This window comes from Gambusia affinis, linkage group LG14, assembly GCF_019740435.1.
Source record: "Gambusia affinis linkage group LG14, SWU_Gaff_1.0, whole genome shotgun sequence".
In the NCBI taxonomy this organism is placed as follows: domain Eukaryota; kingdom Metazoa; phylum Chordata; class Actinopteri; order Cyprinodontiformes; family Poeciliidae; genus Gambusia; species Gambusia affinis.
Genome location: NC_057881.1, coordinates 8,206,796 through 8,223,615, shown reverse-complemented (window position 1 = coordinate 8,223,615; position 16,820 = coordinate 8,206,796). Strand labels below are relative to the sequence as shown.

General features: G+C 37.0%; 2 protein-coding genes across 2 annotated transcripts; both read left to right on the top strand.

The window, feature by feature from the left end:
* The first annotated feature begins 9,239 nt into the window (after positions 1–9,239).
* On the top strand, positions 9,240–10,852 carry LOC122843450 (GTPase IMAP family member 4-like). Its single transcript, XM_044138206.1, has one exon. It carries the CDS (start codon positions 9,452–9,454, stop codon positions 10,634–10,636), a length of 1,185 nt encoding a protein of 394 aa, XP_043994141.1. The 5' UTR covers positions 9,240–9,451; the 3' UTR covers positions 10,637–10,852.
* Positions 10,853–14,570: 3,718 nt separating this feature from the next.
* On the top strand, positions 14,571–16,503 carry LOC122843451 (GTPase IMAP family member 4-like). The gene is made up of 2 exons (XM_044138207.1): positions 14,571–14,889; positions 15,546–16,503. The coding sequence occupies exons 1-2, from the start codon at positions 14,844–14,846 to the stop codon at positions 16,403–16,405; spliced, it is 906 nt and encodes a 301-aa protein (XP_043994142.1). The 5' UTR covers positions 14,571–14,843; the 3' UTR covers positions 16,406–16,503.
* The last annotated feature ends 317 nt before the right edge of the window (positions 16,504–16,820 follow it).

Below are 16,820 nucleotides of genomic sequence, written 5' to 3'. Positions count from 1 at the left end.
TATTATTTTTTGCTGGTAAAAGAATTGAAGTAAAAATAAGGGAAAAAATCAGCAAAGTTAAATAAAAAAGGCTTCCAGAAAGGTTGAATAATTATCGATCATGACCAATTTAAAAGATGGAAAAAAATCTAAAATATATTAAAATTAGGGTTGACTTTTAAAACAGTCTTGAACTTTTAAAATCTACAATTTAAATAAATTGCTCCAACAGTTTGCCATTTTAAAATTTTATATACATAAGTGAAAAAAAACAAAACACACAGTGCTAAATAAACAAAAACAGAAATAGATAATATTTAAATTTCTGCTTTTGGTAAGAACACAAGATGTAAACGTAAAAAAGTCTCTTTGTAAGCAAAAACTCATATCTTCACTTTGTTACACATAAAGCATAATAAAAAAGCTAAATATTTCTTGTATACTTTTCTAAAATATCTGATTAATTTCTTCCCATTTTAAGGCCCAAACTTTCTGTGACGACGTTAAAACACAAAACGGGAAGAAAACATTTCAGTTTCTTGCAATTTTCAGTGATATTTTTGCCCCAAAGCTTAAGCTGCTACATTCTTCACAAAATATTACTGTTTTTTAAGTGACAGTCACACTAAAAAATATATCTTTTTGTCTCATCAGTGGTATGAAGTTGGAGTGGATTTCATATCAACGTGTTTTCCATGAAGGCCTCATCAAAAGTAACATCTTGTAATGTTTTTTTTTTCTTCCTATTTATCTGTGTATCAGTGCCCCAAGTTCTGTGTGTGTTGTATGTTTCATTGTAATGAAAAATGTTTAATGAAGACTATAAAAAAGTAACTTTTCAGCAAGACATAGAGACTTGTTTTAGGCCAATCATTCCTTAATATAGATGAAAAAGTTCTAGTTCCACTAGTGCCGTTACCTAGCAACGCCCGCCATGCCCAGCCCGTAACCTAGCAACCCAGTTCTAGTTCCACTGACAGATTATTTCACTACAAACATGGGAAAATATCTTGATATAAGTTTATTTATTTCCCACTGGAGCTAATATTTTTCATCAATATTAAAGAATTGTTTTCTTATCTTGCTTAAAAGTTACTTCTAAGTTATTTTATCTTGTTTAAAGCGTGCTAATGTGATACACCATAAAGTGAAAGATTGTAACCATCATTTGTTTATATTGTCAGGAAAATTTAAGTGTATAAGCCACCACATAAATTATTGCAATGCATTATATGTGTTTTTTTTAGAGTGAAATTTACCAAAATATCACATCAAATTAAAAAGAAAAAGAAAAAAAGGGAACCAAATTATAGACAGCGCTCCACCAGGAGAGTGAGGAGATCCGCCCCCTCGCCCCTCAGACAGAGTTTGGGGAAGAAGACGGCGGTCGCTCTCTCATTCACTGGAGCTGTTCTTGTTTACAGGCTTCCCACACGGAAGAAAGGAGAAGCAGAGACAAGAAAACTAAACATCATTTGTTACAGCTGTTTAATTTCACCTGAGACGTGTAAAACTAAGATATTTGCACAAGGAATAAGAGTAAAAATATTTGGCAAGATGTGTTTTTCGCTTTGTGTTTATTTGGCTAAATCATTTCAGCCAAATAAATGTGGAACTCTGAAACTTGAGCTGGGAATATTTTAATAAAAGAAATTGTAGAAATACAGTGAAATTTAAATATTTGTAAATAAACCAAAGAAAAACAATCATCTTTTAAATTTGTCATAAGGGGAAAATCGGGGCAAAAAATTGTGTAGTGTGAACTATTGCAGCAGATGTCTGATGTGCCCATTTTCTCTATTTAAATCTAACAATTATACTTCATAATCTGTATACAGATTATGAAGTATACAGACTTCACAATCTGCACTCTTGGTTGAATGCAGAATTTATTTCCACTTTGGCTTTATGTTGTTTATTTTAATTCAAGTACAGTTTTTGTTAATGGACACTGAGAATCCTGTCGTGATCTGTGTTTTTTCTGTGTTATTTTGGGTTTTCCGTGTTGTTCTGTCTCCCCTTGATTGTTTCCCAGGTGTGACTCGTTTCCTTGATTACCCTCTGTGTATTTAATCCCACCTGTGTCCTTTGTACTCTGTGGGGTCCTCGTCTGATGTCTAAGCAGTCATGTGCTGTCGTTTGTCCTTCGCACGTCCTTCGTACGTCCTTCGCACGTCCTTCAGATGCGACGCCCTTCGTCCTTCGTCACGTCCGTCCTTCACCAGTGCTGAGCATCTGCCTTCCGCTCCGCTGTGCCAATTTTGGATTGTATTTGGATTGTTTTTTCATCATTAAACCACCATTTCACTCCGTACCAGGATCTACAGCGTCTGCCGCACTTCATGATAAATCCTTTTTGTTGTTGCTTGTTCTGTTTATTTTGTTTATCAGTTCTAGTGTTAAATATTCTTTTGAAAATAAAGTGTAACTATCTTTGGCAGGAAATCGCATGCATTATTACATCAGTTTCATTAAAACAGTGTAAAAAGGTATCAAACAATATTATCGTTTATCGCAATAATTTTTGAGACAATTAATGGCTCAGTAAAATGTGTTACCGTGACAGGCCTATGTACAATAATAACACATCTAACATTTTACATTTACGATTATTTGGTCTTGTTATTCTCCATTTTTAAAGTCTATAAAATGTTTCTAGTTTATTCCCAAAATGTAAATTTTCATCAACAAATTTTGTTGACAAAAATTTTGATGACTAATGGATTTAGTCATTGTATTTAACACAATATATTATATTTAGTCAAATATAATAGATTGTGTCAAATTGTGATTTTTAATAAAAACGTGTAGCAACATTAAATAAAAATCTGGTGTTTTACGTAACGTTCACCGTTTAAGAAGATGAAAAACTTTTATTTGAGACAAATTTTGATTGGAGACCTCACAGAATTAATCAAATGGCCATAGTTGGCCCATGCGCCGCACTTTGGACACCCCTGATTTAACCTTTTAGCATCACAAAGTGTGTGTTTGCCCCTAAATTTGCATAGGGACCAACACACCACATCACATTAAGTGTTAAAGTCACTGAATGTGAAACGTCGGCAGCCAGAAAAGTTGCATTCTCCGTACTTCTTCCTGACTGTAAAACCAGTTCAAACCAGTTTCTTTTAAAGGTTTTTGTCGTTCACCAGTCGCTAAACAGAAGAAGGATGGGCAAGAAGTGAATGATCGGGAATTGAAAACTGCATGGCTGGTTTGAAGCACCAACGTTCAATCCACTTCTGCTTAAGATGAACTTAAAAATAAAGTTTGATCTCAGAGGAAGGAAACAAATTGTAAATTTTATTACTTTTTAGTTTATAAAAGCCCTTTTGTTGCAAATACGGCAACAATTTCTTGCTTTAACACTTGAAATTTATCAAGTGTTAAACCCACTGGGTTGCTTGTCGGTGGAAAAAAAAAGATTTGCAACTCATGAGTTAAATTTATATGTTTTTTCTAAATGAACAGCAAGTAATTGTTTATTTTAATCCAACATCAATCAAGACTTGGATCAGGATGAATTACAGCCGAATTAAAAGTTTTTCTCAATCTATTGTGGTGTTAAGGAGCTTCATGGCTCCAGGTGTTTTATTTATTTATGTTTCAACAGTTTTTAAGGAATGTCTGCTGAGAAGTAACTTGATATCATGGCGTCAGCTTAAGTTTCACTTCTACAGAAAGCCTTTTGTTTGAGTGAAACATGCAAGGTCAAGTTTCATTCCTCCAAAAAGCCCTCTGTTTATAAATGAAAAATACTATGTGTGAAAAACAGCTGTGTGTGCATGAATTTATGTGCAACCCTGGATAAGCGTCTCAACAACTCCCCTTTTTGGTCTTTAAGAGACCACAAATAGAACATCAGACAGCTTGGGGAGCATCACACATTTTGAGGAAACACTGTCCACTGTTCGGAAGAAGTCCCCGGGCCCATTACGATGTTTGTTGTTGTCATTTCATGTCATTCTTATGGGGTAAAAAATCGAACAGAGCGCCTCCTTTGGCCCAGAAGGACGATGGGTGTAAACCACAGTGTTCCTCTTACAGGCTGAAAAAGAACAGAAAAATACAATGTAAAAAGAGAAATAAAAAATAAAAAGAATGAAAATAAAATGTTAATTTTAATAAATTTCAGTAAAATGTGCATTTCAAATAAGGTGAAATTAGTGAGTTAAACGAGTAAATGTAAAATATGCAAAATGAGTAAATGTAAAATAAATGTTAAGACTCAAACCCATGATATGTTGCTAAGGTTACTTCTTTTTTTTTGTAAAAATATACTGTGAGGTTAATGGTATGAATGCCGATAAAATACAAATGGAGTAATACAAATAAAATGTTAGTTAACCATGCAAAGTTCACAAATAAATGTAAAAACGTTACAAACTTGAATAAGATAAGTGAATAAATGTTAATGATAAAACTGAAAAATCGCAAAGAAAATAGTGTTAACATCCCTGTTTGTATTGGAGAGGTTAAATCTTTAAGACCGAAATATGGAATTCAGTAGATGTCATAAAGGGATGCAACTTACCAACTGAAAAGAAATATGTGGAGTGAACAAAATGAAAACACATTTTAAACCTGCCAATCAATGTTTTAGACAAAAATTCAGTCTTAACACAATGTAATGATACTAGCCAAATCTTAAGAAGTCAACAGGATTAATTTTTTTTTTATGAGATCTGCAAAATTAATTCAAAACCGTGTCATCTAGTGTCTTTTGATGTCAACCAGTTTCTACGTGTGTCCAGATGCCTCATTTTCATCCAAGCACACCCAGAAAGGATTGGACTTTTACATTTAAACTCTGGAAAGTTGCAGCTCCACAGTTGCACTGCGCTTGACCCGTGAAAAGATGCTGTGATTCAGAGGTTGTTGTTCACCTACCATGATGACACAGGCTCTAAGTCTCACCATAGCACAGACACCTGTCACACCAGTCTATATTCTCTCAATTAGTTTATTACCCCTGCATAGATAAAATATCCCATCTCTAGCCTATTAAGTGCCCTGGGAATGTGATGTTACACCAACTATCAGGGATCCGGCCCACACTGCGGTTACCTGTTGTAAAATTGAAACAGACATAGTTATCTTTAACTGGAATAGCGGCACCATCCGGGCTCCGCTGTTGATTAAAGGAAATAAAGCTGTTAAAGTGTCACATCCAGAGGGCTGTTGAAACTTAGTCATATTATGCATGCAGTTAAAACCCCAAATGTCAGATGGAATCAAAGGAGCGGGTTCAGTGTACATTCTGGGTCGTCCAGCTGTGCAGGCCACACAGTTAGACATTTGATATTGTCATGCTGTTGCAGTTAGCCAGTCTAACCACAAGTTGGTTCCTGTGTAATGTATCAACCCAATTTAATTTGGTTTGTGCACAAACCTTAGCCAATTTTGTTTTAAATTTTGATTCATTCATTCTGCTTTGCCTTGGGATGTAATGATCGGTTAGACATTTTATGATGATTTTACTATCTTCTGCTGTTGCTGGCCAGGCTTCAGGCCATCCTGTGAAAGCATCAACACAAACCAGCAAATACCTTTTGCCTTGCACTGGGTTTATCATGTCAGTAGAATCCAACACAATCTCTTTTCCCGGACATGTGACTGGAGGAAACTGTCCCTGATTTGGATTCAAAGTTTTCTTAGGATTCAACTGGCCGCACACCGAACAATTTTTCACAAAATGTTTCACCACATCTGTTTTGTCCCAACATGTCCAACCCCGTGAGCTTCTTGGAGCAGCTCTTGTATTTTCCCAGGAGCCAGAATTAACCTGCCATCTGGGCCCCTCCAGCAACCATTTGTTTCACGTTTTTCTCTTCAGGTGGCGCCCCCTTTTGGCATCTCACCACCACTTCCAGGCTCTCAACCCTTGTGTGTTGCTTCTGAAACAACAACCATCTGTAAAGAACTGTCTCACCTCTGGTCCCAGCAGAGGAGCTGCTGAAGTCCTGGTGTTACCTTGTCTGTCTTTGCCACCAGGTCTGCACACACATGTGGTTCTCCTTCTGGAAAACAGTCTGCCATATTTATGTCTTGGTGTGTGAATGAAATGTTTGGAGCTTTCAGGACTTTGGAAAGTATTTGTTGTCTCAACGTTGTCATGGTGAAACTCAGTGAATGTCCCATGACTATGTGTGCAGTTTTTGTATCAGGTATCCCCGCTGCCTGTTGCGTACAAGGGTGATGCCTTTTACTCCCCCTTTTTCTGAAACAAAACACCATTAACAGCCAGTTTTGTTACAGAAAAATCCAAAAAGAACTGTAAAGTGTAGTCAGAGATGGAGAGCTCTGCAGCCGACGCCATGTGTTGTTTGAGAGAGGCAAAAGCTTGTTCAATGGGGACATGTCAGTCGTTCCTACTGAAATTATTCTACCCAGAAACATAACCTGTTTTCGTGCAATCAGGGGGTGGCCAGGGAGGTGGCTTTAACGCAGGTCTCCGTAGTTGGTGCAGCAAACAAAAGGTCTAGTGGGCAGTCCTGCAAAATATCTTGCAAAACCTGGTGAAACTAAAATCGAATCTATTATGAGGGAACAGTCAATGTTAAAAATATTTATATGTATTGTATATTAGATGTTAATTTATTTTAGTAAATCAATTTAAAAAGTTAAACACATAACTAAAGTCTTTAATTCTAGTAATGACAATAATATTATCCATCCATCCATCCATTATCTGTACACCCTTGTCCCTAATGGGGTCGGGGGGGTTGCTGGTTCCTCTCCAGCTGCGTCCCGGGTGAGAGGCGGGTTCACCCTGGACAGGTCGCCAGTCTGTCGCAGGGCAACACAAAGACATACAAGACAAACAACCATTCACACACACACTCACACCTAGGGAGAATTTAGAGAAACCAATTAACCTGACAGTCATGTTTTTGGACTGTGGGAGGAAGCCGGAGAACCCAGAGAGAACCCACCATGCACAGGGAGAACATGCAAACTCCATGCAGAAAGATCCCCGGGCCGGGAATCGAACCCAGGACCTTCTTGCTGCAAGGCAACAGCTCTACCAACTGCACCACTGTGCAGCCCTATTATTATTATTATTATTATTATTATTATTATTATTATTATTATTATTATTATTATTATTGTGTATGAAACTCACATCCCACTAATTGTTTTATACATCAAGTTGCTTTGTTTCATTTAAAGTTTATGTTCACCAAGTAAAGCATAAAAAAAACTGTAAAAATCTTGTAAAAGCCTGGACAGAAAGATACAATCAAAGCTCCAGTTTCTGTTTCATTTTGATGATAGGAGAGTCATCGTCTCAACTATAAAAGGCCTGTTCAGCTTCCACACTGTGTTCATTTCTTCACTGCAGCTGCTGTATCACACTGATCTCTCTGACTGATCATGGAAAGCACAGGTAGGATCCCCAACTCTGGTAAGTCAGATTAACTATATATTGAGTCTGTTATGAAATGTTGAATTTACTTAACCAAGTTATGTCAACTGGTTTTACTAAACCTACCTAATTAAGTGAGTATTACACAATTTAGGTAAAGACGAATAAATTCAGTTCAGTAAATCCAACACATTAGACTTACATTTATTTGGCTTAATGTTGTGAAGTTTTCTTTACAATAACTAATACGAATTTACTTATGCCAGTAAATTCAGTTAATTCAACATTATTGAGTTCTAATAATGTTCTTGGACTTTGTTGACTGAAATTAATATTCTCAAGTTAAATAATCTACTGAAGTGGAACCAGTTGACATAACTCAGTTAAGTAATTGAAACATTAAAACAGTTTGTTTCATTGGATTAATTAAACAAACCTAACAAATCTAACCCACTACAATTTAGCTTAAAAAGTCAGATTAAAGGACAACAAAGTCAAACCCAGAAATTATTTGATGTAGTTCAGTGGTGGGATGTAACAAAGTACAAGTACTGTACAGAAGTACAGTTATGAAGTATGTAAGGCTGTTGATGCACCAAAACAATTCATCAGAATATTCTTCCTGTTTCACAAGTTTATCTGCTAAATTCCCTCGTCAGGAAATTCTACCTCTATGTACACAGTGATGCACTAAATTATTTAGTCCAAATATCCTGCCTGTTTAATGTGAGGGTGGATCACATCGGTGCATTAAGACCCTGAATCAGAATATCCTACCTTTTTAAAAATATTTAAAATTCAGAGGCAGCATATGGTCAGTGTAATACTGCTGTTATATAACCGTAAATGTTTGTAAGATTGAAACACTATCAGACAGGAAACAAGTTTCTTACTGAAATTAAACACAGACATCTACAAATACTGATCGGTCTTTATCAAATGAACTGCAGCCAAAATGTGTCCACCAAACTGTGCAGGTCACTGTGTACCTGAAATGATAGGATGAGCCTAATATACACTAATATTACAAAATGGGCTACAAAAATATTAGGCACGTGCAGAGGGAGGGGGGGCGAAGAGGGCTTGAGCCCCTGCCCTTTTTATCCGTGATGCCCCTAGTGCCCTTTTTTAATTGTTTTTTTTTTTTTTTATATATATATATTCTTAATCTGTATGTCAGAAGGCCTGTTTGTGCCCCTCAGCAATAATATTTAGCTAAATATAAGTCAGCAAAATAAACTAGTCTGGCTGCCCTCAGTCTAATAAAGACTCTCAGAGCCTCCATATTGTTCACACACCGGGTCCATGGTAAGGAGGAGGGGAGCGGATCTGTGTCCTCTAACTATCAAATTGTGGGCAAGAATATTTTTATACATTGGTTTGTGAATAAAAACGTAGGTCTGATGTTGATGTTAAAAAAAACTTAACGTCATTGATACTCGACAAACGTCACTATTCTGCGTCCTGATAAGCGGGAAGGAAAACAATAACAACTATGGCAGACTATAATAAGGATTAAGTTGTTAATGTGCTGGCTTTGGTCGGACATAAACTGCTACACCGTTAGCATTTAATTCCACTGATCACTTTTTTTTTTTTTTTTTAAAGGTTGAGCATGCTCTCTAGTGCGCATGCGGAACACTTTCAGGTCGTTTGAAGTTCACGCTGTAGATCGCATACAGGTCGCATATATTTGGAAGTGTGAACGACCTCGACAAATGAATAAAAAGATCTGATTTGACAAAAATGGGAATAGGGTCACATCAGTGTGAACATAGCCTGATAAACATTTGTTTCCAAGAAACATTTTTGGCCAGTATCTTTAAAAAAAAATACATTTTTGACCAGTCAAAAAGGGTTCTGGAAGGTAAACATACTGAATTTTATGATTCCATCTTAATTTACATTGTTCTAAGGAAATCCACCCTGAAAACAGAAGGGACAGTGGACCAGACAATTCAGGTGTTTTGGAATGAGAATGTATTTAAGAGTTGAAGGATGGTCTCTCTTCAGGGCTGGACTTCGGTAGACTTTGTAGCCTACTTTTAATTCAAATAGCAAATATACTGGATTATAGTATTCACAGTAAGCCACAATAACATGACAGCAGTTTTATTGGACCACAGCCAAAGTTCTGAGCACAACATGATGATTCTAATTCAGATTCAAACTTTCTTCTTCACAGGAACAAACATTACAAACAACAATGAGTTGAGAATCGTGATGGTGGGGAAGACTGGGATTGGGAAGAGTGCTACTGGAAACACCATTCTGGGTCGAGAATGCTTCCAGTCCAAATGCAGCGCCAAATCCATGACGGTAAACTGCTCCAAAGTCTCCAGTAATGTGGATGGACAGCAGGTTGCTGTCATTGACACTCCAGGTCTGTTTGACACCCGATTTGAGGGAGATAAAACAACCAAAGACCTGGGTCAGTGCGTCTGTTACGCTTCTCCTGGACCCCACATCTTCCTGGTGGTCGTTCCAATCGGCAGATTCACAGCAGAAGAATTACAATCAGTGCAAATGATTCAAAAAATCTTTGGAGATGCAGCAGACAGATACAGCATGGTTCTGTTTACTCGTGGAGACGATCTTGGTGATACCACCATTGATGATTATTTGTCTGAAAGCCCAGAACTACAGGATCTGGTGTCCAGATGTAACGGCCAGTATCATGTCTTCAACAACAAGCTGAAAGATAAAAAACCTCAGGTCACTGAGCTGCTGAAGAAGATCAGAACCATCGTTGACAGGAATGGAGGAAGTCACTACACCAATGAGATGTTCCAAGAGGCTGAGAGGAAAATCGAAGAGGAGAAACAACGAATCCTGAAGGAGAAAGAAGAAGAAATACGTAAAGAGAAAGAAGAAGTGGAGAGAAAAATAAAAGAGAAGTATGAGAAAGAGATGGAGAAAATGTATAAGCAAATCCAGGCTGACAGAGAGAGAGAGAAGAAGGAGAGAGAGGAGGAGAAGAAGAGGGAGAGAGAAGAAATTAATGAGGAGAGGAGGAGGGAGAAGGAGGAAATGAAGGAGGAGAGGAGGAGGGAGAAGGAAAAGATTGATAAGGAGAGAAAGGAGAGAGAGAAGGAGTTTGAAGCCCTGAAGAAAAAGCAGGAGAAAGAAATTCAAGAGGCAAAATCCAAGCTGCAGTCCCAGCATGAATCTGTCGCCAGAGGAGAAGCTGAGGACAATAATCCTCTCTATTATTTGGCTAAATTTGGAGAACATGTGATTAAAGCTGCAGAACACGTGGGTAATTTTTTTAAAAAATTTTTTTAAATAAAAAGTAGTGAAAAAAAATTAAGTAGTGAAAGTTGGAAACTTGTGTCATTTGTTAATCCTTTAGAAACTGTCTTGAAAAATGTATATTGTTGCTGGAAAGGTTAGCATAAATGGAGAATGACAGTAAATATACTAGAATTACAATGATTTTCACTTCAATATTCTTGCACTTTTTGCAATAATTCTCACTTTGTGATAATTGTTTGAACTGATTTGCAGGATTTTTGTATTTTTGAATGTTTCTGTTCTGTTGAGATATTTTGTCATGCTGTTTTGAATATAAAATCACAAATAAAGCTTGATGAAAACAATAGATGCTGCTAAATTGATTGATTTATTTTTATTTTTTAATTATCTGCTTTACATATAGAAGCGACTTTGGAATGATGTGGTATTGAATGGATAATAAACTACTTTAGTTGTCTTATAAATACACACTTAAACTAGGACTGATATAAAATTCAATTTTAAACAAAAAGTGTTTTGTCTTCATTGAAGAACACATCAGTGTTTTTGTAAAGGTTTCAGCTAAAGTTGGTATAAATTGAGAAATACAAAGCTATGAAAAATATTTTTACTCTCATACTAATTTCTTTTGTCAAACTTGTTTTAATGTCAGGCAAAGAGGACCTGAGTAAATACAATTTAAAGCAAAAACTCTAGAGAAATGGGGAAAATCTTATGAATTAATTTTGATTTATCACAGTTTTTGAATTCAGCCTTAGCATAATTACAAGAAGACCTATTAAATCATCATGTATTCACTTAACATCTGTCTGCTAACATGATGTAGACTAAAACAATCACAGACATTATCCACAAATGGAGAAAATAAGCAGCAGAGAGGAAGATTCCCAGAAAAGACCACCTAAAATTACTCCAAGAGCAAATTTACCAGACAATGGAGCTCATGAATGTAAAGCTGGCATTTTATTTTAATTACATTTTCACTGCTTTTGTTTGGCAGTTTAGACTACCGGTATAATAAATAAATGAACACAACTTTATCTCAATCTTTCTCCTGGTTCATTTTCTGTGGCTCATTAAACTCACCACAGAAACGATCATTTTGGCTCGAATTTACAAATGTGGCACTGAAAGTTATCGGTGTTTTGTTTCATATAATGTGAAAAAATATTATTGTAGTAAAGTATTTGATCAGGAATCACTTTTCTGCTCCTGTTTTCAAACTGTCCACTAGAGGGCGGTGCAGCGCTTCCTTACATTTTAAACCGCAGGTTTTCACATCGACAGAAGAGGAACGGAGCTGAGAAACAAACTGCAAAGTTTTCAACAACCAGCACAGCTTGGATCTGAGGAGCCTCTGAATAAAACCTGCTGGGTGATTTATGTGCAGAGATGGAAAAGAACCAGTTACAGTTACTTTAGTAACATTTTAGAAAAAAAGAAAATTACTTTTTGAAGTATTTTTTGTTCTGTACATTTTACTTTTACTAGTAATTTCTAGGTGGCTACTTTTAACTTTTATTTGAGTAAAAATGTGTTGAAATAGTGTTACTCTTGAGTATAATTTTTACCCAGCTCTGTTTATGTGGACGTGTTGGTGAGTTCAAGCCTCCAGGCAGACAGTCTGAGTTTCTTGGCTAAAATCATCTCTTTATGTTCTTTGTATTTAGATGTCATTTTCTAATAAAAATATATTTGAACACTTGGTTCACTTTTGTGTTTCAGTGTTGTTGAAAAAAATCTAACAAATGAATTATGAAGTTCAAAGTGTAAAATATAAACTTTAATAATCATCTATTGTCTGTACCCATCTTTCATTGTGTGGAGCCTAAAAATCTCCACTCAATTAGAGCTTCACTAAGAGAAATAACTTCAGCCTTTCTCTCTTGCTCTCGGTGAAGGTGGAGGCTTTTTTCCTCTGCTCCCTCCCTGCCCATGTCTGCCCTGCTTGCTCTGATTTTCTCCAGTCTCTTTCTGTATTTTTGGAGCCTTTCTTTGCACATCCTCCAAATCTACAAATTATGGATCAGGTCAACCCGTCTCTCAATGAAATTGATCAAATTTTCTCGATGAGAAGACTGGACACAGAGGGCCCCTCTTGTCATGTCATTATTCCAGTATTTGTGATTAAATACTGAGAATGTTTAATCACAAAGTCCAGATTAGGAGGCGATTTCAGACAAGTCAAACAGCAACTTAGTATATCATGAACATGTGCCTATGGAGCTATAGTGACCAATATTTTACATGTGCAAATGATTGCAGCTTTTGTCACTTGATGACACAACTGATGTGCTTTATGTAAAGCTCAGTGTGAAACACTTTTCTTGGAAATGTGTACAGCAGTGGCTCTGTCTGCATCCCACCACACAGTCTTGGATGAGCTGGACAGACATGCAAAGTTGACAATGTATCATCTGATTTACCCTAAAAATTGTACTTAGCGATGCAGACTAGGTTACATCCCTAAGTTGAGCTAAGTTTGGTCATTGTACCTCTGTAATTGTTCCATTTGTATGACTTGTAACATTAGACCATTTTCGGCATTAATTCCTGTTTTATACTATAAAAAATCTCATTATTCCTTAAGGTAATAACACTGAGGGGTTTTGGTTGGGTCCTGGAACTGATAAAGAGACCTGGGTGGTGCACAGAAGGGAAAATGGGTGAACTACAACAGGAACAACAGAAAGGCCGGTGCTCAGGAGTTGATTTGCATTTCCCTGGCTACCAGGAACTTCTTTTAAATATGAAAGCCTCAACTGGCCCAAGGGGCCGGGGGGGTGAAAGGGCAACATGGACACAGTGTTTGACAGTTCTTCTCAGTTCCCTACAATTTCCCATTCTGCAAAAATCTTTTGCCAATAGCCCTCAATCTCTAAGTGCACGGCAGCATTAGGTGTCAATAGCTGCTGAAAATCCCACTTTTCATGCAATGGAGGTTGTCTCCGTCTCTGGGTGTTTCCCAACAGAGAGAAGAGAGGCTTGATTGGACAATAGGTGTGAATCCCTGATCGTTATGCACCAGGGATTCTGTGGAACCCAACGTAGATGGTCTTCCTATTTGTCCATTGTTAAGGAAAGGAGGTTGTTATGTGAGGCTGAAAAGGCAGTCTCAGTTCTGGGCTGGGGGAGTAACACTTAGATGGTATCAGGATCACAGACATGCTGCTGTTATGTGTTACTGTAGAAGTCTGCAGGAGAGCAGCTTGATCTCATGACTACATCATGCAGACACACGATCTCATCATGTCTTCATGATGGGATCATGCAGACACAATCTAAAGCCCAAGAGGAGTGAGGAGCACATTATAAAACTTTCCACTACATGTGAATTGAACCTTGAAGCTCTTTGCTGGGATCACCGATCACTGTCTGTCGCTGATACATGAAGATATAACCTGTTTTTAAATACTACAATGACTTTGCAGTTCAAAATGGCTGTTAAAAAATGCTCAAGCTCAGGGGTGTAAAACTCATTTTCATTTTAGTCCATGAAAAAATCTAAATGTTCTTAAAGGGCTGGTTGAGCCAGAATATTGATAAAACCTATTAAATTGTTCAATTTAATATGTTTTATGCTGGAACAACAAGTAGCTGTTTCAGCATTCAAAAAGTTTCTCTTTAAATTAAAAATTATTGAACATCTTTTCACACTGATCAGTTCATCCAGGATTTTATTGTGTTTCTGTTTTTCCTGCAATTAAAATCACAGATTTTATGGTGCTAATTTAGAAATATTTGTAAGAAATTTGTACATTTGCTCTAGTGCATGATGTTAAATGTGACTTTTTATTCATCTCTGTATTGGTCACAGATTATAAATTCAGATCAAGTAAAGTTGAGGCATCAGTCTCTTCAATTCTGTGTTTTTGGACAATTTAGAGAAAAGAAAAATTAGTAAAACCAGAAAACATTTGGAAATTTGTAGATTTTGTGTGAATTTTGTAGATTTTGTGAAGAACTGAAGGGACTAATTGATGTAATTTGGAGTCACATAAAAAGCTTCAGCGGGCCAGATTTGTTCCCCGGTCCATGAGTTTGACACATGAGCTCTAACCGAGCTTCATGTTGACCAGGTGAAGCATGAAAAGGATTTCTAAGCTCCTGAGACAGAAAGAGCCAATCACAGCTCCAGTTTCAGTTTGACTGTGGATCTGTATAAAAGGCCTGTGCAGGATCCACACTGCACTCAGTACTTCACTGCAGCCAGAGCGTCTGCACTGCTCTCTGACTGATGATGGCCAGCGACAAGTTCAGCCCAAACAAAACCTACAGCTCTGGTAAGTCAGGATGACTTTATGTTGAGTTTATGCTGATGTGGAAATTATCCACCAACAAAAACATTTATCTCTCTTTCTTCTTATTCTACCTCATGTTTCAATATAATCCTGGACTTTAATTTCTTGGATAGACTTGAGTGATATTTAAATGACCACTGATTGTATTTTGATATTATTTTAAATTTTTAATTTTAAACTGTAACTAAATATATTAAATAATTGCAGGACTGCAGCCCCACCCTGTTGACCTTTACTTCATCTCAATTTAATCATTCTAACCAAATATAAAGCAGCTTTATCTGAATTTGTATATTAATTGCTGTAAGAGTGTAGCATGTCTCTGTGCTGCCATAAATCTGATAAAATAGCCGTAACAGAAAGTTTTGCACGGCCAATAAAGATGCAACTAAGGAGCAGATTTAGAAATACACAGAAAGCTGCAGAATCTGTTAAGAACTGAGCTGTGCTTAAGTATATGAGTATTTTGAAATGTTTGGTTTCAGCTGTATGATTGTCTTCATGTCATTGATTCCCTCAATGCTTCCCAAGGTCTCAGGTGGATCATTTCTTTTCTTCCAGATACATTAAGCCCAGAGGCTGAAGCTCTGAGCACAACATGATGATTCTAATTCACATTCAAACTTTCTTCTTCACAGGAACAAACATTACAAACAACGATGAGCTGAGGATCGTGATGGTGGGGAAGACTGGGACTGGGAAGAGTGCTACTGGAAACACCATTCTGGGTCAAGAGAGCTTTGAATCCAAATGCAGCGCCAAATCCCTGACTGTAAACTGCTCCAAAAGCTCCAGTAATGTGGATGGACAGCAGGTTGTTGTCATTGATACTCCAGGTTTGTTCAACACCAGGTTTGGAAAAGATAAAACAACCAAAGACCTGAGTCAGTGTGTCTGTTACGCTTCTCCTGGACCCCACATCTTCCTGGTGGTCGTTCCAGTTGGCAGATTCACAGAAGAAGAAATAAAATCGGTGGAAATGATTAAAAAAATCTTTGGAAAGGCAGCAGACAGATACAGCATGGTTCTGTTTACTCGTGGAGACGATCTTGGTGATACCACCATTGATGATTATTTGTCTGAAAGCCCAGAACTGCAGGATCTGGTGTCCAGATGTAACGGCCAGTATCATGTCTTCAACAACAAGCTGGAAGATAAGAAACCTCAGGTCACTGATCTGCTGAAGAAGATCAGAACCATCGTTGACAGGAATGGAGGAAGTCACTACACCAGTGAGATGTTCCAAGAGGCTGAGAGGAAAATCGAAGAGGAGAAACAACGAATCCTGAAGGAGAAAGAAGAAGAAATACGTAAAGAGAAAGAAAAACTGGAGAGAAAAATAAAAGAAAAGTATGATGAAGAGATTCAGAAAATGTTTGAACAATTCCAGGCTGAGAGAAAGAGGGAGAAGAAGAGAGAGAGAAAAGAGATGAAGAGGAGAGTAAAAAGGAGAGAGAGAGGAGTGAGGTGGAGAAACGAAGAGAGTTTGCAGCCCTGAAGGAAAACCAGAAGAGAGAAATTGAAGCTGCAGTCCCAGCATGAATCTCAGGCCAGAGAAGAAGCTGAGCAAAATAATTCTCTCTATTATTTGGCTAAAACTGGAAAATTCATGGTTAATTTTTTTAAAACTTTTTTAAATAAAATGCTTTTTTATAATAATTAAGTAGGGAAAGTTGGACACTTGTGGCTCTTACAAACATGACAACGACTGCAGAAAAATAAAAACAACAAATCTCTACTGAAAGTTTGTTTACAAAAACCTTTAAGTGTAAAACATGAAGAACAGAAAACAACAAACTAGATTCTGTTTCTTTCATTGTGTGGATCAATGAATTAAATCATTAAATCATTCTGATCATTATTTGAACTGATTTTTTATTTTTATTTTTTTGAGTATAGTTTCAATTCAGTTG

What these genes read in the sequence shown, in the direction of transcription:
- LOC122843450 (XM_044138206.1), top strand. Translation starts at nt 9,452, where the DNA reads ATGACAGCAGTTTTATTGGACCACAGCCAAAGTTCTGAGCACAACATG.
- LOC122843451 (XM_044138207.1), top strand. Translation starts at nt 14,844, where the DNA reads ATGATGGCCAGCGACAAGTTCAGCCCAAACAAAACCTACAGCTCTG. An exon ending in AAACAAAACCTACAGCTCTG is followed by an intron (nt 14,890 to 15,545) that starts GTAAGTCAGGAT and finishes TCTTCTTCACAG; the next exon opens with GAACAAACATTACAAACAAC.